Source organism: Heterodontus francisci, chromosome 11, assembly GCF_036365525.1.
Source record: "Heterodontus francisci isolate sHetFra1 chromosome 11, sHetFra1.hap1, whole genome shotgun sequence".
NCBI lineage: Eukaryota > Metazoa > Chordata > Chondrichthyes > Heterodontiformes > Heterodontidae > Heterodontus > Heterodontus francisci.
Genome location: NC_090381.1, coordinates 35138061 through 35164442, shown reverse-complemented (window position 1 = coordinate 35164442; position 26382 = coordinate 35138061). Strand labels below are relative to the sequence as shown.

Here is a 26382-nt window from a genome sequence, read left to right as displayed (position 1 = left end):
AATAGAAAAGTTTCATGAAAAGCAGCTTCACTATAATTTTTTTCCACGTACGATGCACATTCATTTTGCCTTCAGAGGTGGGACAAAAGCTAGGTACAGATTATAACCAACTGCACATTTTATAAGAGTGTAAATTCCTATAGCAGGCGTTGGGGGATGTATGTTCAATGTTGGTTTAATGACCCGAATTTTGCAGTCAGCGGCGAAGAAACAACGCTCACTGTTGACCTCAAAGAAAGCTGCCCACAAAGATTTATCGACCTCTGACATTCCTTTCCCGACCAGCACCAAGATGTTTTGGTATGCAGCAGCACTGATGTCAGCAAGCAGGTAAGCAACCAATTACGTTGGAGCATTCACACACAGCAAACCAGCAAATTAAAAGCACTTAACACCCTTCACATTTAATTTAAATTTTCAGATAGCAAAATAAATTATTATGCTGGATTAAGACAGATGCTAAAATAAAGATAAACACATTTTTAAAAATGATATATTTTTTTTAAAAGTGTCATTATTTGAACATAATGGAGAAATTTGACATTCCACAAACATAAAATTAGCTGCTCAGGGCCAGCGGTGGTGTTTAGCAGTAATTCTGAAATTAGTACACCAGTAAAAGCCTATTTACACCTCATTCAACAATGTATAACTTTTTCAAGCAAGACGCACAGCGTAAGAGCAGAAGGTCTTGTCAATTCAATGATTTCTAATTAATTGCAGTCTGGGGGATCTAAACAGTGCACCCTCTGGAGAAGTGTAGAATCACTGACAGCAACTTGTGGATTTTCACGTTAATCTGTACACGTGCAGACGCCAGAAGTTACTGTCAGTTTCAGTGGAATAATGATGGCCAACGTTTACAGTTTTGCTGGCATTACCCCTGCAAAATCTGAGCCATTATTTTCATTTATTTTAGGCGGGTTAGCTCCTCAATTGGACAACAGGTTGTCAGGTTAAATTACCGCAATGGATGGAAATTCAGCTGAAGCCCCATTTAAACATATAAACAGTGATGGACGAGGAGATGTTCTGAGGAAATGTGTCTCCTTAGCATCCACCTGCTATTAGCGCAACAGTAATTTCTATCCTTGTAAGTGTGAAATTTCAGATAAGTGGACCTTTTAAAGTTTTCTTTGTGTTTAAGGAACACCAGTTTGCTCCAGAAATTCAGGTGTCTTATTTGTAATTTTTAATGCACATTTGTGCTTTCTCTCTGGAAAATCACCAAGGATTGTTCTGTTGAACGTGTGAGGAGATGGGAGGGAATATGCTGTGCTGAATGTGTCAGCAGGTGGCAGACTATTGTAATGATGCGTCAACAGGCCGAATAACATGCCTAATAATGTTGCACTGGTCTGAAAACTGCAAGTACAGTGATAGAACCCACACAAGGATGAAATCTGATGATAACGAATAGAGCTGGTTAGCAATTGTGGATTCATCAATAAATCGAAGTCTTGGAAAATATTTGGGGCAAAGTCAGCCACAATGGACTTGCATCTAAGCCATTCTGACCACCTTTGGGAACCATTGTGTTATATATGGGGCATAACAGACAAAGAGAGAAAAGCAGCAAGAGAGGAAATGGTGCATTTACTGTTTAATGAAAAAAAAAGCCAAATTGCATGGTTTAACATAGATATAACAATATTGATTGAGACATATTTTACATAAATTATCTACTGAAATCTCTGTTAAAAGGACAATGCTTTAAAAAGGTTCTAGAATTTATGGTCAATGTGTGAGGGATTTGGAAGGAGGGTAGAGAGAGAAAGGGAGCAACAACATGTCCTTGAATTGGCCCAGTTTTTACCTGCCAATCTAAAATGGATTTCTGAAATCTTAAGATTTTATCTTCGATCTCATCCTCTCCCTTCTCAATATTAATTGCATTAAGGACGGACTTCATGCCAATTACAGCAGCTTCCACATTCCTGTAATCCCTTTATGAATGAAGAGGAGATGATTAGTAACATTGTTTGTGTTATAACAGCACCAATACATCTGGAAGGAAGCATGCAGATATAGTATAGCCTGGTATAAAAACAGAAAGTGCTCAAATACTCAGCAGGTCAGGCAGCATATGTGGAGAGGGAAGCAGAGTTAATGTTTCAGTTCTGATGAAAGATCACAGACCTGAAACGTTAGCACTGCTTCTCTCTTCGTAGATGCTGCCTGACATGCTGAGCATTTCCTGCACTTTCTGTTTTTATTTCAGATTTTCAGTATCTGTAGTATTTTGCTTTTATTTAAGTATAACCTGGTGTTGATTTCCCAAGTGGACCAGTGGTATCATTTAGTGCTATTTTCTCCTTTTCCAAGGGTAGCAAATGAAATAGCTTTTTCTTTACTTTCAATGAGCGTATGGGGTAATTTTTTGGCTTCACCCCTTGTGCGCTTACCCATTAGAGAACCTGCCTGATTTTCCTTCCAGTGATATTTCACACCACTGAAATCAATGGAAGGAAAGTCAGACTGATTCCACAAATGGATCGTTAATCTGCTTTGACAGGCTACTGCCCAGGGTGGCGAAGTTAAAAATTTACCATTATGTTTTAACTTGCCTCCAGCATTTAAAAAAAAAGATATGTTTTTCCTTGTCTCTGGCCTTTTCTCAGTTGACTCAATTAGCTGCGGAAAAAAAGCTTTTCCTGCTGTTTAAGGTTGCTACATAAATTTCCCCCCAAGTTAAAAATATTGTGGTATTGAAATTAATCAGTAGGATAATGGGTACGAACACTTAATGCCTTCCCTCTCTGTTAGTAAGAGGTGGTGGTTAACCCATTTATTTTGAAAAGGGTAACAGCTATGCTGCAGTGCTCATACCTATTGATCCCACAGCACAAGTACTGGGTCTCAGCTTAATGGCCTGCTGGAGTTCAAAGCAGTGCACAGGACAGCCATAAATAATGTGCATTTTAATTTATCTACCTCCCTTTCTCTGCCGTTGGCATTGACTCTTTACTAAGTACAGTTCCATAAGTGCTAGTTACCATTCAGTGCTTCACTCATATTATTAATATTAACTTGTGAGCTTTAACGCAGAAACAGTGAAAGTCAGCAGACTACTGAACTGTGGGGACACAATGACTGAGTTCAACCTTGCCCTCACCTGATAGCTATGCATGTGCATCTCCTAGAACAGTCACTGGATAGTGATCAGAAGTGGGAATTCCGGGAGTGGGATTTTCCTCTCACTAATTGATAGCACTGAGGCCAATTGAAGAGTTCTTGCTCCCAATCCAGCTGAGATCAGTTAAGTCAGCTGATATCAAATCTGTAACTATAGTGGTCTGCATGGCCCAGCTACACACTGGATAAACCTCCATAACCAGCTGGCAATCAATGTGTTTTTGTTTGCTAATAAATACTGTGGATAGCAATTAATATTAGCGATGAGATGAATCTGTATTAATTGTCTAATCTTTAGGTCTCTTCTCTCTGTGCACCATTTTTCCAGGCAAGAGGCACCGAGCCTTTTCTTAAGACTGTGCCAATAACATTCTTGATCTAAGTGATTATAGGTTTTCAAGACTAGCCTGAAGTGACTCCCATTTTCCTCCTTGTCCTCCAGGGAAATGCCTGGTCCATTGCTCCATCTCCGTGAAGCAAGGTTGAGGTTGGGAACTCACTGTGTGGGATAACAGTCTACTATTATTTTGTAACCTATTGCAATGATGAACAAAGTGACTAGTGAAACTATATGGGATAACAGATATAGCTTCCAGTTGGGAAATATCTGTTAATTATTATCCACATTCCACATATTCAAATAATGGCCTGCTGTATTCCAATTCTGTTCATGTAATAACTGGTTTTGTCCCTTTTTTAACACTTACTGACTGAAGTTGGGGGCTGGGTAGTTCAGTTGGTTAGATGGCTAGCGTGTGGTTCAGAACAATGTCAACAGCGCGAGTTCAATTCGCATTCCAGTCTGAGGAACAGGAAACCACCTCATATACCCTCTTGCCTAGTCATGCTCATCTCTCCTGAGTGTAGAAAAAAGAGCAAACGACTTGCCCTTGGGCAGACCAACACCATGGCACCAACTGAAGTCAATAGGCATCAGATTTAGTACTTACCTGTGCTCAGGTAGGGTGGCTTTAAGCAGCTCCATCAGCAGTAATGGATATTTACAGATCTTCTGCACAGGCATTATCAGAAATCCATCAAGAGGGAGGCTCATCATCTGCTGATGCAATCGACAGACCTCAAAAAAATAAGCATATTTTTCTACTACGATGAGTCTAGCCCATTCTTCAAGAGCATTGACGTGGTTCTTGCAATATTCAGCATACAGCAAGAAACCTTTACTCTGAAAAGAGAAAGAGAGAGAAATGTCAACAGGTGATAAATAGAAGAAATGGAGATCAGTAGAGCCACTCAGATGCGAGCAGCCACAGTTATTTGCATGTAATTCACAGAAAACTACAATAAAAACTTGCATTTTTGTAATGCATTCAACATAGAAAAATGCCCCAAGGCACAATCAAAAAAAGGACACTGATCCAAGGGAGGATATATTAGGAAGGGTGATCAGAAACTTGGTCAAAGAGTTGGGTTGTAAGGAATGTCTTAAACATGGAAAGGGAGGTGGAGTGTGTAGGGTTTTTGGGGAGAGAATTTCAAAGCCTGGTGGCTGGAGGCACAAAATCCAAAAGCAGGGATGGGGTGCACAAGGGGTTGATCAGAGGAACAAATTTCAAGTGGGGTTAGAGCAGCCAGATCATGGAGGGATTTAAAAAGATGGATAATAGTTCTCAGAATGCAGGCATCACTTTTAAGACCAGCATTTATTGTCCATTCCTAGTTGCCCTGGCTTGCTAGGCCACTTCAGAGTCAACCATATTGGTGTAGGACTGGAGTTGCATGCAGGTCCAAGTGGGTAAGGATACACATTTCCTTTCTAAAGGACATTAGTCAGCCAGTTCAATTTTTTATAATAATCTGATAGCTTCATAATCACTTTTATTTTACTGATACCAGTCTTCATTTCCAATGCATTTTTTGAACTGAATGCAAATTCTCAAACTGCCATGATAGGACTTGAATTTGCATTCTTTGGATTATTAGTCCAGGCCTCTACACTACTACTCAAGTAACATAACCAGGACACACCCATACCCAGCAATATGTAGAATTGGAGGACAGCAAGCCAATGTAGCAAGGACAGAATAGATCGATGAATGGCACTAGTTAATAATAATTCAAGTGAATTTGTATGGGTGGAGCAAGGGAGGCCAATCAGGAGAGTATTGGAATAGCTGAGGGCTAAATTCAGTAGCCCCCAAAAAAGTACGCAGGGACTGTGATGTGCAATTTACCTGCACTTGTTGGCTGCAACACAAGCAGAACGCCAACTCCATGCCACCTACTGTTGTAAGTGATTGAAGTGTCCAATTAGTACTAATCATATTGTTGATTGGCTGAGCATGGGGACCAATATGCTGAGTGGCTAGCACTAGTTAAAGCTAGTCTCCACTGATTAAAGCCAACTGGTACCACTTAACAGGAAGTGTATTGTGGCTGGAGCAGGTGCTGGCAGTCATACAGGAAATACATCTGACCTGGGAAACATTGAATAATGGCCCAACATGGGTGAGAGCAGACTCCAAGGTTTTCAGATGCTGCATTGGAGGCCTTGGTGGAGGAGATGGAAAGTAGGAGAGATGTCCTGTATCCCAGGGGGCCAGAGGTCCTCCAGACACAATCAGAAGGAGTGGGAGCTGATACTTGTAGAGATCAATGCCAAGAGTCAAGTCCCGAGGACCTGATGCAGAGCCACAAGAAATTCAATGACCATACAAGTGGTCAAGTTTAGTGGATGCATCTTCAAATGCCATATCTTACCACCAGCCTCAGACACTCCTTAATTCACTACACCCTCATCAGTCACCTACTAACAATCTCAAACAATTAGGACACAAACCCAACTTTGATATGGTCCTCTGAACACTGCTACAAGCCTCACACCCATATCTCACAGCACCCACACACTGCCAGCCATTCAAACATTGCAGTCAAATCAACCAAACAGATAGCGCAACACTCACTGACACACTTCTCTCTCTTGCAGGGCATGTTGGTGCATAACTAGAGGCAGCAGGAGGTCACCATAAGGGGACAGTCGCATCTGCATGTCCTAACTGCCATGGAGGAGATTGTGCTGGTTATTATTAGGATGCCTAATGCTGCGACCATGGCCAGTGGAGGAACTGAAACCATTGAAGATGACTGTATCCTTGTACTGAAGCTTCCTTCTCATATCCCACCACCTCCTCAACCTACAATCTTTTATGATTTACAAGCTGGAGATGACGTAAACGTGAACCTCTTACTTTCCCCTACTCCCTGCATCACAGCCTTATCGTTATGCCTTTCTCTTTTCAAATGCCCAAAAATTGAACATTGGCCAGGCAGTGGAGGAACAGCAAGACAACGGTGATGATGAAAAAACATCATTCAATTTCACACTTGCAGCAACTGCTCAGATACTGACACTGCATGTAATTTAGAGGATAGCATAAAGGTGGGATCTGCAAGGTGTGAGGCACCAGACATGAGTGGCCTGCAGCCAGGAGAGGAGCCAAGGATAATGCTGGAGGGCAAGGCTGCACTTGGGTTCCGCTGCATTGGCCTGTGGTCAGTGTCAAGGAGCATGGAGGAGTCCAAAACCAACTTTGTACAGGCCTTTAGGCAGAGCTTGGAGCCATTTTTTCCAAAATGGAAGTGGTGGACAAGTCCATCAGTATACTTCTGGACCCAACCATGATGCAGTGTCTGATGTCTCGGCTTCCATTGCAGCACAAACAGCCTCCACCAGAAGTCTGGGTTCTGTAATGGAAGATCAGACTGAAGTCATGCAGGGTTAGCTTGCTGCCATGTAAGCTCAGACTGCTGCCATCATGGCTGTGGATTACAGTGTGCACAGGGGCTTGCAGAGTGTCACAGCAGACCAGCAATCTGCCCTCCAACAGATTATTAGGATTGCTGAGGTCCTACCCCGTGAGAGTGACTGTGGCTCCATGGAGCACGAACCTGCTGTCCTCTATCAGGAAGACAGCATTCGTCCTCCCTCCACTGCTAGTGATCTGGTCAGCCAGCCAGCTCAGGTTGCTGCTGCCCATGCCGAGATGGAGCAGTCCATAGCCAAGACCTCTGGGGCCAGAGCTGCTTGAGCACATGCTCCAAGCCCATTTGCAATGTACTCCACTGAATGTCAGCAGCCATCTACCAGCCATGCTGCAGGCACTAGGATAGCACTGCTTAGGAGAACTAGGACAGACAAATGCACATGAAAGACAGGCACTAAGGGAATACGCAAGGGTGATTAGTTGACTTTTGTGTGAAATATGGACTGATTTCATTTATAAATTTGGTATGGAATGCTTATTTTGAGATGGCTTTTATTTTTGCATTGTGGTCAAGCAGTTGCTGTGATGGTCAGTGACTGTTGGGGACTTGAGGTTGCAAATACTGATATTCCACTCGGATAAATTCTTCATAAGTACATAAGAACATAAAAAGTCCTTTGAGCTTACTCCACCATTTAATAGGATCATGGCTCAACCCAAAACTCATCTCCACTTTTCTGCCTGTTCCCAATATCCCTTGATACCCTTAGAATCCAATAATCTATAGATCTCAGCCTTGAATATACTCAATCACTGAACAACCACTGCCTCTGGGGTAAAGAATTCTAAAAACTCACATCCCTCTGAGTGAAGAAACTTCTCCTCACCTCAGTCTGAAATGACCATCCCCTTATTCTGAGACTATGGCCCCGGTTCTGGACTCTCCAGCCAGGCGAAACAGCCTCTCTACATCTCACCTGTTAAATCCATGCAGAATCTTCCGTGTTTCAATGAGATCACCTCTCGTTCTTCTAAACTCCGGAGAATATAGGTCCATTCTCCTCAATCTTTCCTCATAAGGCAACCATTTCATCCGAGGAATCAAGCTGATGAACTTCAGTTGCACCCCCTCTAAGACAAGCATATCCTTCCTCCAAAACTGTACAGAGTACTCCAGGTGCGGTTGAGCCAAAGCCCTGTACAATTGCAGCAATAACTCCAACCCCTTGTAATGAAGGCCGACAGACCATTTGCCCTTCTAGTTGCTGCTGTACCAGAGTATCTTTCTGTGTTTCCTGTACATGGACACCCAAATCCCTCTGAATCTCAACATTAAATAATTTATTGGCATTTTAAAAATATGCAGTTTTTTCTATTCTTCCAACAAAGTAAATTACCTCACATTTTCCCACATTGTACTCCACCTGCCACCTTCTTGCACACTCACTTAACCTATTTATAACCCTTTACACTTTGGGCGAATTTTCAGGTCCCACCGCGGCTGAAAATACCAGCGTCGATGGGCATGCTGATTTCCCAACGCCCTTCCCGTACCGACGAATTTCACCAGGGTGAGGAGAGGGCAGCCATGAGATCCTATGCGATCCATTAAGAGTCCATTGAGATATTGTTAAATGGCATGTTCTGAATTTCATAGGGCGCATGGGCTACACACGCTGTCTGTCCAGACCAGGTGAATGGAGGCAGACACACAGTGGGGAGCCACTCATGGCTGGCCTAAGGAATTAAATGGGCCCCATGAAAGGGTGAACGATGCAGAGGGGGAGTCAGCCATTGGGAAATAGGTGCCATCATCTCAGCGCAGGTGGCAGGGGGAGTGGGCAGGAAGCACTTGGGCAGAGCAAGGGATCATCACCCTCCTGACATCACGGGGGCATAAAAGGAGGGGGCAAGGTTGCCAAACACAATAGGGGGAACCACCTGAGCACAAGGAAGACTGCAGCTGGCAATGAGGGCACGACTGTCAGACTTTGGGCCCAGTGGTGATGAGGAGCAACACCATCCTCAGGAAGGGCAGAACCTCCGGTATTAGGAGGGCAGGGGACAGGGACAAGGGGCAGGAAGGACATGGAGGCCATACCCTGAGCATAGAATTTACTGATAAAGACGGAGTTACCTGGAGATGACCGAGAACCAGTGCTACAGGAGACTGTGACTCTCCAGGGAGACAGTCACAGACATCTGGGCCCTCATCTTCAAAGACTTCACATCTTGCAGCACTGGTCGCCATGCCCTGCCAGTAGCCATCAAAGTCACTGTGGTCTTGAACTTCTTCGCTTCTGGCTCCTTCCAAGGATCAGTTGTGGACCTTGGTGGCATCTCGCAAATGGCAATATACCACTCCATCTCACAGATCACTGATACCCTCTTTGCCAGAGCTGGACAGTACATTTAATTCTAGACAGATGCAGCCTCACAGACACAGAGGGCAGTGAGTTTCACCACCCTCGCTGGATTCCCCCATGTGTAGGGCATCATCAATTGCACCAATGTGGCCATCAAGGACCCTGTGACTAGCCAGTGAAATCCATCAACAGGAAGGGCTTCCACTCCCTCAATGTTCAGCTGATCTGCAACTACAAGAAGAGCTTTCTCCATGTGTGCACTTGCTTTCCTGACAGCTTCCATGACTCCTTCATCCTCTGCCAGTCCAGATTGTCTCAGATCTTCATTCCAGTCCCCATTATAGGGGACAAGTGTTATGCCTTGAAGATATGATTAGTGACTCCTCCACAAGAGCACCAGACAGAAGCACAGAGGTGATACAACCGGAGACATCTTCTCACTAAGACCACCATTGAGCAGGCCATTCGGCTTCTGTAGATGCGGTTCCAGTGCCTGGACTAGTCGGGTGGCACACTTCAGTACCCTCCTGCAAGGGTCTCAGTCATTGTGGTTGTCTGCTGCATGCTCCATAACATGGCCCTCCAGAGAGGTATGGACCTTGAGGACGGTGAGATCCTGGAAGGACACGGCTCATTGGATGAAGCGTAGGAGCAGAACGTGGTAGAGGAAGAAGAGGAGGTGGAGGAAGAAGATGTAGAGCATCGAGGTGCACTGGCTGCACAGGGAAGAGCCCAGGCCCAGGGCAGGGCTTGAAGGTCTTGTCAGGGTGCCATAAACATCAGGGATCATCTGATTCAGGCACATTTCAACTGAGCTCCTCTGATCCAGGATTAACCGGATGGTATGAAACTCACTCTGAGGTGCCTGTGCTAACACTTCCATTGAAGACGCAGCCTGGAACATGGAAACTCTTACCGTTAATGAAGAATGAATATCTTCCCAGAAGTTTCACCATCAACATTGATGAACCCCTATTCTCCTTTACCACTTCATACCTCGTTTCTTGTCCCACCATTAATAAAAGGAGGACTTCAAGTGTCAATATTTACATTGTGCTCATAAAGGAAAACAGTGCACAGTTACAGGCCGACACCCCAAGCAACCCTTTCAGTGCCCTGTATGACACAGTGGCCTTCACACTTGGCCACTGCAACCGGGTGCTTCCCTTGTGGCCTTGGAGGAGGTGGAAGCAGCCTGCTCACTTGTCTGCCTACAGCTGAGATGCACGTGGTGATTGTCCTTGGTGTGGGGGCATCTCCAGAGGCTGCTGCACCAGAATCATTGCAGGGGCATTCTCTATCACAGGGCCCTGCTGCACAGCTACTCCCTCTATCAGAGGGGCCAAGAAGGCTGAAGATGATGATGGTGCCCAGTGAAACGTTGCACCCTCATCCTCCTCAGTGACATCCTTAGCCTTTGGCTGGCGTTTTGGATGCCTCGAGGGGAGCTGGGGCACAACTGGCATCTCCTCCAGATATCCCTCTACCATCAGCGCCACTGACTGATCCATGCTAAATTGTGTGGCATGCAGCCTGTGTATGTCACTATGTAGTTCTTGCATGCACTCCAGGTCCTGTCTCATATGGCTCTCCATGAGGTTGCTACTCTCTCAATGAAAGAGCTCATGCGCTCGAAGCACTGAGCCTTTGTGGCACACATGAGCTGGATGGACTCCTCCATTCACAGCCTACAACCCTGCACTGTCTCAGGGAACTCTGACATGTTGGAGCACATCTCCTTCAGTTGGTTTAGGTCTTCCTGTGACTCCTGAGGCATGCAACTGTGCCCAGCTGATCAGCGTTGTGTCCATCTTCCTCCTCTGAGGGGAACTACCCACAGAAGATGGACAGAGGAGCTCAGTCTCTGCCTCTGGCACCTCCTCCTAGACACTTGTGCTGTGCTGCTTACCCAATGACACCCCATCTAACCGCACACGAGGACCCACCAAGGTGACTGTATCTGCGCTGATGGGTGGTGCACATGTAAGGTGTGATGGTTCTTCTTTGTAGCTTTGTTGCTGCTGCTCTTGGCCTGGTGATGGTGAGGGAGATGGTCTTCTTGCCTCGACGTCTGCATCCGTGGGAGACACAAGAAGAGATCATGAGAGCTAACCTTGGAGAGCAGAGACTTCCCAATGCCACTCAGTGTTCTGTCTGCTGTCAAGCAGGGTGGAGTACAAGGCTCCCCCTTAATGAGCATGTTGCTCTCTCTAATCACCATCTCCACCATAAATAGCCATCTTGCTATGGCTGACTTCCTCCTCATCTGCAATCTTGGCCATTTCCACTCAGCTTGTCAAAGTGTATCAGGTCATTGAACTTTTTGCAGCACTGGATCCAACTTCTGCAGAACACACAGCTTCTATTGATGTATCAACTATGTCCTTCCAGGCTGCTTCATCTGGATGGCCATCCATTTCCTGCCACCCTCCAGGAATAGAACCTCCCTCCTCTCCCTACGGTCTCCAGGAGGACTTCCAGGTCCTCATCAATAAATCAAAGGACTACCCTGCCCGGGTTCCAGGCCTCTGTCTCTCCTGAGACATTCCAATTTCCTCACCATACAGTTTCTTCCAAGCTGAAGTTAGAGCACTCAAATGACAGCTGCAGTGATGGCTGCCGTGGTGTGTTTAAATCAGGCCTGCACTTGAGCAGTCCCGCCTCCGTTCCTGCCCCCGCGGCCGCTAATTGGCTGCTAAACACAGCTTCATGCCAATTAAGGGGGCGCTCCGTGAAACTCGGGGCCAATGACTGTTTCCCCCAGGGGTGGATTCAGAACCCAGAAACGATCATGACTTCCATTTCCCATCCGCACAGTGAAATCCTGTCCTTTGCGGCCTCCTCACAGCTTATTTTTCCATCTAGTTTTGTATTGTCAGCAAACATGTATACATTACATATGGTTCCTTCATCTAAGTCATCAATATAGATTGTAAATAGCTGAGGCTCCAGCACTGATCCTGTGGCATCCCGCTCTTAATAGCCTGCCGCCTGCCAACCTGAAAATGATATGCTTATTCCTAGGGCTGAATTTTTAGTCGATGCCGGGGCTGGGAATGGAGGTGAACGGGCACATAATTTTGCAATGCCAGCCTTCATGCCAGTTTCCGGGCTCCATCCCTTCCCATATTTCCTGATAGCCAATTGATCCAGTTAAACACGTGTTAAAGGGAGCAGACTAGGAGGCCAGCACTCCAGGTAGGCTTAGAGGCCCTCTCTGCCTGCCTGGGTGCAGCAGCAGTTGCAGGTCACCCTATAGAGGGGTTCCCCCCCAACAAGAGTGGTGGCCTGGCTGCAAAGGCCATTTTTAATTTAAATTTTGAAAAGGTTGGAGAGAGGGAGCCTCCATTTTGAAGCGCCCTCTGCCTCACTTACCTGCCATAGCATCCTGCTGCTGCTTTCAAGCTCGAAGGCCACTGATTGCCTCTCCAGCTTCAAGAGCCCACCCACTGTGCTTAATTAGACAGTGAGCCTGCCCTCTGGCTATTAATTAACCAGTCCAAGGAAAATCTGAGTGACTGTTTCCCACACAGTACACGCTTCTGACAGCAGGATTCAGAAGCGCGCAGGGAAAATCTTGCCCCTATTTTCTGCTTTCTGTCTTTTAACCAATCATCCATCCATGCTAATGTATCATCCACAACCCCATGAGCCTTAATTTTGTGCAACAAGTTTTGTGTGGGACCTTAACAAATGCTTTTGAAAATCCAAATATACTACTTCCACTCTTCCCTTTATCTACCCTACTAGTTATATCCTCAAAAAGCTCTGCAATCAATTTGTCAAACAGAGTCATAAGAGCACAGCAGGAGGCCATTTAGCCCATTGAGTCCATGCCAGCTCTCTGTAGAGCAATCCAGTCAATCCATTCCACCATTCTATCTCCACAGCCCTGCAAGTCTATTTCCTTTTACAGTCATTGTCTCCACCACCCTCGTAGGCAGGGAGTTCCAAATTATTACCACTCATTGTGCAATAAAGTTCTTCCTCACATCCCCCTGCATCTCTTGCCCAAAACCTTAAAACTGTGCCCCTGGTCCTTGTACCATGAGCTAATGGAAACAGCTTTTCTTTAGCTACCTTATCAAAACCTGTCATAATCTTATACACCTCTATCAAATCTCCCCTCAATCTCCTTTGCTCCAAGGAGAACAATCCCAGCTTCACCAACCTAACATTGCAGCTAAAATCCCCCATCCCTGGAACCATTCTGATAAATCTCCTCTGCACCCTCTCAAGGACCATCTCATCCTTCTGAAAGTGTGGTGGCCAGAACTGGGCGCAATACTCTAGTTGGGGTCTAACCAGAGATTTACAAAGGTTCAGCGTAAATTCCCTGCTTTTGTACTCAATGGGCTGAATTTTATGAGGCATTCGCATCGGGGGTTGTGGCGGTGGGACCCGGAAAATTCTTCCGGGAGAGGCTCACCACAACTCCGGACACCAAGAAGGCCCCGCCGCCTTTTACCAGTGGCGGCAAGGACTCAGTGTGGCGATGCCTTCACTTGTTTAATAAAACTTATGCAAATACATGATCATTAACTAACCTGGCCTAGGCGGCCGTCCCACATCGATATTCCAGCCGGTGGCTGGAAGTCCCATGCCTTCCGATACCCATTTGGGGATTCAAGGCGAGACATTGGTGTGGAGGGGAGAGGAGTTTAATTTTCAGGTCGGGAGGTGGGGAGGAATGGAGCAAATTTACTTCATTGGCTGGGAGAATAGTGGGAAGGGTTTGAAGGGCAAAGCTAATGAGGTTCAGGGGATACGCCCAAAAACAAACATTGTGGGGAGGAGGGGTGGTGGGGTTTGGAGAGGGGATTCCAGCATTTATTTAGTTTTTAAACACAAATTTTAGATGAATGTCCCTTTAAAATTTCAAATGTTACTGCAGGGCTTGAAGCCCTTTAAAAATTTTATTTTGGATGGGATACGCCCAAAAACAAACATTGTGGGGAGGAGGGGTGGTGGGGTTTGGAGAGGGGATTCCAGCATTTATTTAGTTTTTAAACACAAATTTTAGATGAATGTCCCTTTAAAATTTCAAATGTTACTGCAGGGCTTGAAGCCCTTTAAAAATGGCGCCGCGCCTGCGCGGTTGTGCCGGACGCCATTGCCGGGGTTGGATCAGCTGCCCCTTCTACGTCATTGGGGGGAGCCATTCCACCCCTTCATTTAAATGAGCTCCCGTGCAAAGTACCACGGGGGCTCAGCGGCAGCCGCTGCACATGGGAAGACCGTCAATTTCAAAGCACGCCACTGTAATTTGCGGTGCACCAATACAATTCAGCCCAATACCTTGATTTATGAAGCCCAAGATCCCATATGCTTTACTAACTGCTCTCTCAATGTCCTGCCACATTTAAAGATCTATGCACAGGATGGTTGTGGTTGTTGGAGGTCAATCATCTCAGCTCCAGGACCTCACTGCAGAAGTTCCTCAGGGTAGTGTCCTAGGCCCAACCATCTTCAGATGCTTCATCAATGACCTTCCTTCAATCATAAGGTCAAAAGTGGGGATGTTCGCTGATGATTGCACAATGTTCAGCACCATACGTGACTCCTCAGATACTGAAGCAGTCTGTGTAGAAATGCAGCAAGACCTGGACAATATCCAGGCTTGGGCTGATAAGTGGCAAGTAACATTCGCGCCACACAAGTGCCAGGCAATGACCATCTCCAACAAGAGAGAATCTAACCATCTCCCCTTGACATTCAGCGGCATTACCCTCGCTGAATCCCCCACTATCAACATCCTAAACTAAACTAAACTAAACTAAACTAAACTAAAACTAAACTAGGGGCTACCATTGACCAGAAACTGAACTGGAGTAGCCATATAAATACTGTGGCTACAAGAGCAGGTCTGAGGCTAGGAGTCCTGTGGCGAGTAACTCATCTCCTGACTACAAGGCACAAGTCAGGAGTGTGATGGAATACTCTCCACTTGCCTGGATGGGTGCAGCTCCAACAACACTCAAGAAGCTCGACACCATCCAGGACAAAGCAGCCCGATTGATTGGCACCCCATCTACAGACATTCACTCCCTACACCACCGATGCACAGTGGCAGCAGTGTGTACCATCTACAAGATGCACTGCAGCAATGCACCAAGGCTCCTTAGACAGCACATTCCAAACCCGCAACCTCTACTAACTAGAAGGACAAGGGCAGCGAATGCATGGGAACACCACCACCTGCATGTTCCCCTCCAAGTCACACACCATCCTGACTTGGAACTATATCGCCGTTCCTTCACTGTCGCTGGGTCAAAATCCTGGAACTCCCTTCTTAACAGCAGTGTGGGTATACCAACCCCAAATGGACTGCAGCGGTTCAAGAAGGCAGCTCACCACCACCTTCTCAAGGGCAATTAGGGATGGGCAATAAATGCTGGCCTGGCCAATGACGCCCACATCCCATGAATGAATTTTTAAAAAGCCCCAGTTGCCTTTGTATTTGTGCACTCTTTAGAACTGTGCCATTTACCAATATTACCTCTCCCTATCCCTTAAGCCAAAATGCATCACCTCACACTTTTCTGTATTCCATCTGCCACTTGTCTGCCCATTCTTCTTGTCTATTGTTATATGGATCTAAACCAAATGGTGAACAATGAGGCTGGACACAAATCCTTTTCTTGATCGTGGGTTTATTCACAGAATGCAGCATTACATACCCCTGCCCCCTGCCTCCTGCCTCCTGCCTTCCTTTCCCATGTCCCAGCAGGCTGTCCTTACATCCACTCAAAGCACTTAATTAAACAATGCCCTTTACTTGTGTATCTTTAACAACATAATTAACCTACCATTAACATCTATCCATGTCTTGTTGCTGTCAATTGGTATCATCCCCACTGTCCAGCATGTTTGGTATCATCGGCAAATTTTGAAATTTTACCCTGTATTCCAATATCCAGGTCATTTATATATATCAAAAAAGTGGTATTCATAGCATTGAACCTTGGGGAACACCACTGTCTACCTTCCTCCAGTCTGATAAACAACCATTTATGATTTGCTGTTTTCTGTCCTTAAGCCAATTTTTATCCAAGCTGACACTGACCCTCCTATTCCATAGAATCATAGAATTTTACAGCAAAGAAGGTGGCCATTTGGCTCATCATAACTGTGCCAACCTAAAAGTAACCATCCAGCCTAATTCCACTTTCCAGCTCTCGGTCTGTAACCTTGTGGTTGCCTGCACTTCAAGTGCATCTCCAAATATTTTTTGAGGGTTATGAGGGTTTCTGCCTCTACCATCCCGTCAGTGAGATCCAGATCCCCACCACCCTCTGGGTGAAAAATTTCCCCTTGAATCCCCTCTAAACCTCCTACCTCTTCCTTAAATCTATGTCCCCTTGTTATGGACCCCTCAACCAAGAGGAACAGGATCTTCCGATCCCCTCTATCTCTCTAGACTCCCTCATAATTTTATACACTTCAGTTAAGTCTACCCTCACCTCCTCTGTTCCAAAGAAAACAACCCTAGCCTATCCAATCTTTCCTCATAACTAAAATTCTTCAGTCCAGGCAAAATGCTCGTAAATATCCTCTGTACCCACTCCAGTGCAATCACATCTTTCATATAGTGTGGTGACCAGAATTGCATGCAGTGCTCCAGCTGTGGCCTAACTAGTGTTTTATACAGTTTCAGCATAACCTCCCAGCCCTTATATTCTATGCTTCAGTTAATAAAGGCAAGCATCACATATGCTTTCTTGACCAACTTATCTACCTGTCCAGCCACCTTCAGTGATCTTTGGACATGCAGTTCAAGGTCCCTCCGTTCCTCTACACTTCTCAGTATCCTATCATTTGTTGTGTATTCCCTTGACTTGTTAGTCTTCCCCTAACGCATTCCCTCACACTTCTCCAGATTGAACTCCATCTGTCACTGTTCCGCCCACCTGACTAGTCCATTGATATCTTCCTACAGTCTACATCTTTCTTCTTCAAAGAGTTTCAGTGTTGGTAACCAGCCTTTTAAGTGGTACTTTGTCAAATGCATCCTTAAAATCCATATAGACAACTGCATTCCCTTCAGTAACCTTTTCTGTTACTTCATCAAAAAATTCTATTAAATTAGTTAGGCATGATCTGTGCTGGCTATCCTTAATTGACTCAAACTTTTCCAAGCGTCTGTTGATTTTTTTCCCCTGATTATTGCTTCTAAAACCTGACCACTACTGATATTAAACTAACTGGCCTCTAGTTGTGAGGAATGTCCTTACTCCCTTTCTTGAATAAGGGTGTCACATTTGCCACTCTCCAATCCACTGGTACGTCCCTCGTCTCTAGGGAGGTTTGATAGATTAGGTGAAGCCTTTCCGCTATCTCTGCTCACATTTCCTTTAGCTACATGTGGTGCAAGCCATCTGGACCAGGCGACTTATCCACTCTAAGCATAGCCACCTTTTCCAATACATCCTTCCTATCAATCTTCACTCCATCCATTACATCTACCATCTTCTACCAATGTTTTGTCAGCATCAATTTCCTTAGTAGATATTGATACTCATCAAGTATTCTAGCCTTGCCCTGCACCACTAAGTATATATCAACCAATTTGTCTGGTCGCCACACTACCAGAAGGACGTGGAAGCTTTGGAGAGGGTACAGAAGAGGTTTACCAGGAAGTTGCCTGGTCTGGAGGGCATTAGCTATGAGGAGAGGTTGGATAAACTTGGATTGTTTTCACTGGAACGATGGAGGTGGAGGGGCGACATGATAGAGGTTTACAAAGTTATGAGTGGCATGGACAGAGTGGATAGTCAGAAGCTTTTTCCCAGGGTGGAAGTCAGTTACTAGGGGACATAGGTTTAAGGTGCGAGGGGCAAAGTTTAGAGGGGATGTGCGAGACAAGTTCTTTACACAGAGGGTGGTGAGTGCCTGGAACTTGCTGCCGGGGGAGGTGGTGGAAGTAGGTACGATAACGACGTTTAAGAAGCATCTTGACAAATACATGAATGGGTTGGGAATAGAGGGATACGGTCCCCGGAAGTACAGAAGGTTTTAGGTTAAACAGGCATCAAGATCGGCGCAGGCTTGGAGGGCCGAATGGCCCATTCCTGTGCAGTACTGTTCTTTGTTCTAATAGGGCCCACCCTGCCTCTTACTACCCACTTATTACTTACATACTGATAGAATATTTTTGGGTTCCTTTTTACAGTAAATGACATTCTATTTTTATATTCCGTCTTTGCCAGTCTTATTTTCCTCTTCACTTCCCCTCTCAACTTATTGTACTCGGCTTGGTTCTTGCTTGAAGAATTCACCTGACTAGCATCATACATCTTTTTTTTGTTTCATCATATTCTATCTCCCGCGTCATCCAAGGATGCCTGGTTTTGGTTTCCCTGCTTTTCCATCTTTAAGGAATGTACCAAGCCTGTACCTGAAACAACTCCTCCTTCAAGATCACCCATTGTTCAATGACACGTTTTCCTGTCATTCTTTGGTTCCATTTTACTCTGGCTAGATCTCGTCTCATCCCATTGAGGTTAGCCTCTTCCCTAGAAGTTCTACTTTGGATTGTTCTTTGTTCTTCTATATATAAACATGATGATATGCTGATCACTCTTACCCAAGTGTTCTCCCACAGACACCTGGTCCACTTGGCCCACCTCATTTCCCAGCACCAGATCCAGCAATGTCTCCTTCCTAGTTGGACCAAGAACATACTAGTCAAGGAAGTTCTCCTGAACACATTTCAGAAATTCCTCCCTCTCCTTTCCCTTTACTCTAGCATTATCCCAATCGATATCTGGTTAATTAAAGTCCCTCACTAGTTCTTCCACATCTCTGTGATTTCCCTGCAGATTTGCTCCTCGTAAGAACATAAGAAATAGAAGCAGGAGTAGGCCATTCGGGCCCTCGAGCCTGCTCCACCATTCAATAAGATCATGGCTGATCTGATTGCAGCCTTAACTTTACTTTCCTGCCGGCCCCCCATAACCCTTGACTCCCTTGTCAATCAAATATCTGTCTAACTCAGCCTTGAATATATTCAATGAGTCAGCCTCCACTGCTTTCTGGGGAAGAGAATTCTAAACACTATTGACCCTCTGAGAGAAGAAATTCCTCCTCACTTCTGTCTTAAATGGGAGACCCCTTAATTTGAAACTGTGCTCACTAGTTCTAGATTCCCCCACTAGGGGAAACATCTTCTCAGGATCTGCACTGTGAAGCCCCCGCAGAATCTTATATGTTTCAATAAAATCACCTCTCAGTCTTCTAAACTCCAATGAGTTCAAGCCCAACCTGCTCAACATTTCCTCGTAAGACAAACCCCTCAATCTAGGAATCAGTCTACTGAAATTTCTCTGAACTGCTTCCAATGCAAGTATGTCCCTCCTTAAATATGGTGACCAAGACTGCGTTCAGTACTCTAGCTGCAGTCTCACCAATGCCCTGTAGAGTTGTAGTAAGACTTCCCTACTTTTATACTCCATTCCCCTTGCAATAAAGGCCAGCATATCATTTGCCTTCCTAATTACTTGCTGTACTGTATGCTAACTTTTTGTGATTCATTTACCAAGTTACCAAAGTCTCTCTGTACAGCAACATTCTACCGTCTTTCTCCAGTTAAATAATATTCTGCTTTTCTATTCTATCTGCCAAAGTGGACGACCTCACATTTTCCCACATTATACTCCATCTGCCAATTTTTTGCACACTCACTTAAGTTATCTATATCCCTTTGCACACTCTTTGCATCCTCCTCAAAGCTTGCTTTCCCACCTTTTCTTCTGGATGGCCAGCCATCTGCTGTCCTGAACTCTTACTGCCTATAGGGTGGCCATCACCTGGAAAATAAGGTACAGGAAACTCTCCTGTTCTCTGATGCTCCGCAGTGACTCCAGCTGCCTCTCAAACTCGGAAATCCTGAGCTCAAGCTCAAGCAGCTGGAGATGCTTCCAACACATATGATCCCCAAGATACATGGAATGTCCTGAAGTTCTCATGTGGCACAGGAATTGCAAGCAATAGGTCTCAGATGCCCATCCATAGTCTAAAAAAAGCTCTATTCCGTCTTTTATAATCGAGTTGATACCTTGTTTAAAGTACTCATTTTAGTTAATGCCTCTAGATCTGCTCTTTGCTAATATTCTGATTAATTCACTTACTGTTATACTTACCCGTTCATGCTGATGATAGTTTTTCTTTTGCATTGCTCCTTGATACTCACACTCACTCTATTCTGCGGCTCTGTCCCTCAACTTTTCAGCCACACACTCCTCATCTCCAGGCTTTCTGAACAACCAATCACCTAGCTGCTGTCCTGTAACATTTTTCCTTGAATTCTTTTTTAATTGCTTTGTTCTCAAAGTGCACTCACTGACTCCCACAGTCTCGCTCTCTCTGACTCCCGCTGACTCCCACATGCTCGCTCTCTCTGACTCCCACTGACACCCACAGACACACCCTCTCTGAGTCCCGCTGACTCCCACAGTCTCGCTCTCTCTGTCTCCCACTGACTCCCACAGGCTCGCTCTCACTGACTCCCACTGACACCCACAGACTCACCCTCTCTGAGTCCCGCTGACTCCCACTGTCTCGCTCTCTCTGAGTCCCACTGACTCCCACAGGCTCTATTTCTCTGAGTCCCGCTGACTCCCACAGGCTCGCTCTCTCTGACTCCCACTGACACCCACAGACTCACCCTCTCTGAGTCTCACTGACTCCCACAGGCTCTCTCTCTCTAAGTCCCGCTGACTCCCGCAGTCTCGCTCTCTCTGAGTCCCACTGACTCCCACAGGCTCGCTCTCTCTGACTCCCACTGACACCCACAGACTCACCCTCTCTGTCTCACTGACTCCCACAGGCTCGCTCTCTCTGAGTCCTGCTGACTCCCACATGCTCGCACACTCTGACTCCCACTGACACCCACAGACTCACTCTCTCTGTCTCACTGACTCCCACAGTCTCGCTCTCTCTGAGTCCCGCTAACTCCCACAGGCTCGCTCTCTCTGACTCCTGCTGACTCCCACAGTCTCGCTCTCTCTGACTCGCACTGACTCCCACAGGCTCTCTTTCTCTGAGTCCCGCTGACTCCCACAGTTTCGCTCTCTCTGACTCCCACTGACACCCACAGACTCACCCTCTCTGAGTCTCACTGACACCCACAGGCTCGCTCTCTCTGACTCCCACTGACACCCACAGACTCACCCTCTCTGAGTTCCCCTGACTCCCACAGTCTTGCTCTCTCTGACTCCCAATGACACCTACATACTCACCCTCTCTGTCTCAGTGACTCCCACAGGCTCTCTTTCTCTGAGTCCTGCTGGCTCCCACAGTCTCGCTCTCTCTGATTCCCACTGACTCCCACAGGCTCTCTCTCTCTGAGTCCCGCTGGCTCCCACAGTCTCGCTCTCTCTGACTCCCACTGACACCCACAGACTCACCCTCTCTGAGTCTCACTGACTCCCACAGGCTCTCTCTCTCTGAGTCCTGCTGACTCCTACAGTCTCGCTCTCTCTGAGTCCCACTGACTTCCACAGGCTCTCTTTCTCTGAGTCCCGCTGACTCCCACAGTCTCGCTCTCTCTGACTCCCACTGACACCCACAGACGCTCTCTCTGAGTCCCGCTGGCTCCCACAGTCTCGCTCTCTCTGACTCCCACTGACACCCACAGACTCACCCTCTCTGAGTCTCACTGACTCCCACAGGCTCTCTCTCTCTGAGTCCTGCTGACTCCCACAGTCTCGCTCTCTCTGAGTCCCGCTGACTCCCACAGGCTCGCTCTCTCTGACTCCCACTGACTCCCACAGACTCACCCTCTCTGAGTCTCACTGACTCCCACAGGCTCGCTCTCTCTGATTCCCACTGACACCCACAGACTCACCCTCTCTGAGTCTCACTGACTCCACAGGCTCGCTCTCTCTGATTCCCACTGACACCCACAGACTCACCCTCTCTGAGTCTCACTGACTCCCACAGGCTCGCTCTCTCTGATTCCCACTGACACCCACAGGCTATCTCTCTCTGAGGCCCCCTGACTCCCACAATCTTGCTCTCTCTGACACCCACTGACACCCACAGACTCACCCTCTCTGAGTCTCACTGACTCCCACAGGCTCTCTCTCTCTGAGGCCCCCTGACTCCCACAATCTTGCTCTCTCTGACTCCCACTGACACCCACAGACTCACCCTCTCTGAGTCTCACTGACTCACACAGGCTCTCTCTCTCTGAGTCCCCCTGACTCCCACAGTCTCGCTCTCTCTGAGTCCCGCTGGCTCCCACAGGCTCGCTCTCTCTGACTCCCACTGACTCCCACAGTCTCGCTCTCTCTGAGTGCCGCTGACTCCCACAGGCTTGCTCTCTCTGACTCCCACTGACTCCCACAGGCTCACTCTCTCTGAGTCCTGCTGACTCCCACAGGCTCGCTCTCTCTGACTCCCGCTGACTCCCACAGCTTCGCTCTCTCTGAGTCCCCCTGACTCCCACAGGCTCGCTCTCTCTGACTCCCACTGACTCCCACAGTCTCGCTCTCTCTGAGTCCCCCTGACTCCCACAGGCTCGCTCTCTCTGACTCCCACTGACTCCCACAGTCTCGCTCTCTCTGAGTCCTGCTGACTCCCACAGGCTCGCTCTCTCTGACTCCCACTGACTCCCACAGTCTCGCTCTCTCTGAGTCCTGCTGACTCCCACAGGCTCGCTCTCTCTGACTCCCACTGACTCCCACAGTCTCGCTCTCTCTGAGTCCTGCTGACTCCCACAGGCTCGCTCTCTCTGACTCCTGCTGACTCCCACAGCTTCGCTCTCTCTGACTCCCGCTGACTCCCACAGCTTCGCTCTCTCTGAGTCCCGCTAACTCCCACAGGATCGCTCTCTCTGACTCCCACAGGCTCACTCTGTCTGGGTTCCACTGTCTCCCACAGGCTCGCTCTCACTGACTCTCACTGACTCCCACAGGCTCGCTCTCTCTGACTCCCACAGGCTCACTCTCTCTGACTCCTGCTTAAGCCCTGCTGTCACTTTTTTGCATCTCCAGCACCATTTCTCCTCAGGCTCGTACTCTCATAAAACCATGTTGACTCTGCCCAATAACTTCATTATTTCCTCAGTACCCTGTTACCACTTCTTAATAAGAGATTCCAGATTTTCCTGATGACTGATGTCAGGATAATTGGCCTGTAGTTCCCAGTTTTCTCTCTCCCTCCTTTCTGGAATAGTCCCAGTGGATTGGAAGCGAGCAAATGTAACACCGCTATTCCAGAAAGGAGGGAGAGAGAAAACTGGGAACTACAGGCCAATTATCCTGACATCAGTCAGAGAATTTTGGAAGATCACAACCAGCACATCTACTATCTCTGCAGCTACCTCTTTTAGAACCATAGGATGTAAGTCATCAGGTCCAGGCGATTTGCTGGCTTTCAGTCCAATTAATTCCTCCAGTACTTTTTCCTTACTAATATTAAATAGGTTTCTCCCTCTCATTAGACCCTATGGTTCCCACTGTTTCTGGCATGCTCTTTGTGTCTTCTACTCTGAAAGGGCAGTATTTTAACTGCCAAAGGGATGCGGGCGCAGGTGCAGGTGTGGGGTTAAATCCCCGTAAAGTGGCACCAGATTGGGAACCCAACATGATCCCACCCACTTCCGGGTTTGATATGGGGAGGTTTGTAGGCAAGAGGGCAGCCTCATGCAGTCATTAAAGTATTCAAATAGGTAATTAACTTGGAATTTAACCCTGCCATTAAAAGCCAGCTCATGGGTTCCCCTAGCTCTCTGCATCTCGCCAGGGATACCAAATAAGTGCGCAGTAGGGAGGGATTGCTTAATGAAATTGACATCCTAGGAAGACGTTAAAGACTGAAATTACGAGGCTTGTGGTTAGGCACAGTGAAAGGCACATGCTTGCATGATTAGTCACGTGAGCCTGAAATCACTACTTTGAGTGTCAATTTCAACTTTTTTGGAGTTATTTTCAAGTGCCTTGGAGTATACTCAGCTTCATCTCAACTTCCATCATTGTAGCATGGGAGCAACTTATGTACCTCTGATAGGGAGCAGCAGGAGCAGCTGCAATGGCATAAGCAGCACCAGCAGTAGCTATGACAACAAAAGCAGCTGCCTTCTCCGCCGATACATGTCACTCCATAGGACAGAAGGAATGGGCAGATAGCTCCAGCTCAAAGCAAGCCATACCACATCACAGGGTCTACAGACAGAGGATGAGCTTCCTTAACATGGCAAAGCAACAGTCCCTCAGGCGGCTCAACTTTCAAGGCAGATTGTTGTGTTGTTGATATCTGCACCCTCCTGGAACAATACATCCTACCCAGTGGACCAGGTGGGTACACATTGCCCGTGGGGGTCAAGGTCACCACAAACCTGAATTTCTTCTCCTCTGTCTTCTTTCAGAGAGCTGCTGGAGACATCTCCAGGATCTCGCTATCTGCTGGCCCTTGTTTTCCAAGGCTGCCAATCATGTGCACTTTTCCATGGATGAGGCCAGTCAAACCCGTAGGATCATTGGCTTCACTGCAGTGACCAAATTCCCACAAGTGCAGGGTGTCGTTGATTGCATGCATGTGACAATCAAGGCACCCTCAGATCAGCCAGGGGTCTTCATCATTCACAAACAATTCCACTCCCTCAGTGTCCAGCTAGTTTGTGGCTACCAGGAGGTCATCAGGCATATCTGCACTTGATATCCAGGGAGGTGCCATGATTAATGCATTCCGCAGCAATCACATTCCCTGCAAATGTTCTCTCCTCCACATAGTGACTAGCTCCTGGGAAACAAGGGCTTCCCTCTGAAGACCTTGCTGCTTACTCTTATGAAGAACCCTACCAGTGAGCCAGAGTCAAGATACAACAGGAGGCACATCACCAATAATAGAATAAACCAGCGGGGGTCCTTCCTGCTGCTGAATACGTGTCCAGCTGTGTGAGGTTAAGACAGGTCATTAGCTGGAGCATTGAGGTCCAAAGGGTACCCATGACGTCAAATCAGCCTTGCGCACTGATTGACATTATAATCTGTCGCCTCTGCATACTTCAAGCATAATTCATTGCTCAAGCTTGAATGCCCTCTGTTACGAGATTTCTTCTGTTTCTTTTGTAAAATATGTTTTAAGAACTTATATTTGAACCATGGACACTGATTCATCTGGAATTTTAAAGAGATTACTGAACTTTGTGGGTTTTTAAAAAAAAAAGTCAACAGAGGTTCCTGGTGTTGGCTATTAAACAAGTCTTACTGGAAGGCAAAAATAAAAGCAAAATACTGCGGATGCTGGAAATCTGAAACAAAAACAAGAAATGCTGGATTCACTCAGCAGGTCTGGCAGCATCTGTGGAAAGAGAAGCAGAGTTAACGTTTCGGGTCAATGACCCTTCTTCGGGTTCCGAAGAAGGGTCACTGACCCGAAACGTTAACTCTGCTTCTCTTTCCACAGATGCTGCCAGACCTGCTGAGTGAATCCAGCATTTCTTGTTTTTGTTTCTTACTGGAAGGCATCTGTTTTCAGATAAAAACAGCAGGGGTTGTTTTGGTTTGAAGAGAGGTGACAGGCCAAGATATCTGGTTGTCATGAAACTTGCTTCTGAACAGTTTTTGGTTTCATTTTGAACTGTTACAGAAAAGTCACTTGCTGCATGCCTGCCAGGAGAAGACAAATGATATCTTTCTCTCTTGAAAAGCATTCCTGTATCAAGAGTATTTACTATTTCCTCCTGCATTTAAAGAAACCTTTACTGCTACATTGCTGCTATAAGTCCTAAGATAATCCTTGTTGCTGCTTCCTGCTGTAAAGCCTGACTGGAGCTTTCTGTGCTGCATTTCTTAGAAGCCTGCCCAAACTGATCATCAACAGCGCCTGGAAAGAACTGTTCTAGGAAGATCCCATTGATAGCTGTCCACCTTTGGGACACTTCACTGAAACAAAGGACTTCCTTCCATACCTTCTTTTCAGCCTAAGTGTTTTCTTTTACTCCTTCTATTTCTTTGTAACAGCTGTAAAGAAAAATCCCTTTTATTTTCCCCATTAACCGGTTGTGTATATGTGTGTGTGTGTGAGGGCTAGGATACACAAGGGGTTTTATCATTTCAATTTGTATGTATGGTTTACTTCATTATTGGTTAACACTTAGTTTATAATAAACAGGTAATTTTGTTTATTAAAGAAACCTGGTTGGTGTGCTTTAT

General features: G+C 46.4%; 1 protein-coding gene across 1 annotated transcript in view; it reads right to left on the bottom strand.

The window, feature by feature from the left end:
• Positions 1 to 26382, bottom strand: part of LOC137375015 (rho guanine nucleotide exchange factor 9-like) — an 82731-nt gene that overhangs the window by 16478 nt on the left and 39871 nt on the right. Inside the window, exons 4-5 of the mRNA XM_068041640.1 lie at positions 4086 to 4318; positions 1817 to 1946 (exon numbers count right to left, since the gene is read on the bottom strand). Of these exons, the coding sequence (XP_067897741.1) occupies positions 1817 to 1946; positions 4086 to 4318 (363 nt within the window). The remainder of the gene's footprint in view (positions 1 to 1816; positions 1947 to 4085; positions 4319 to 26382) is intronic.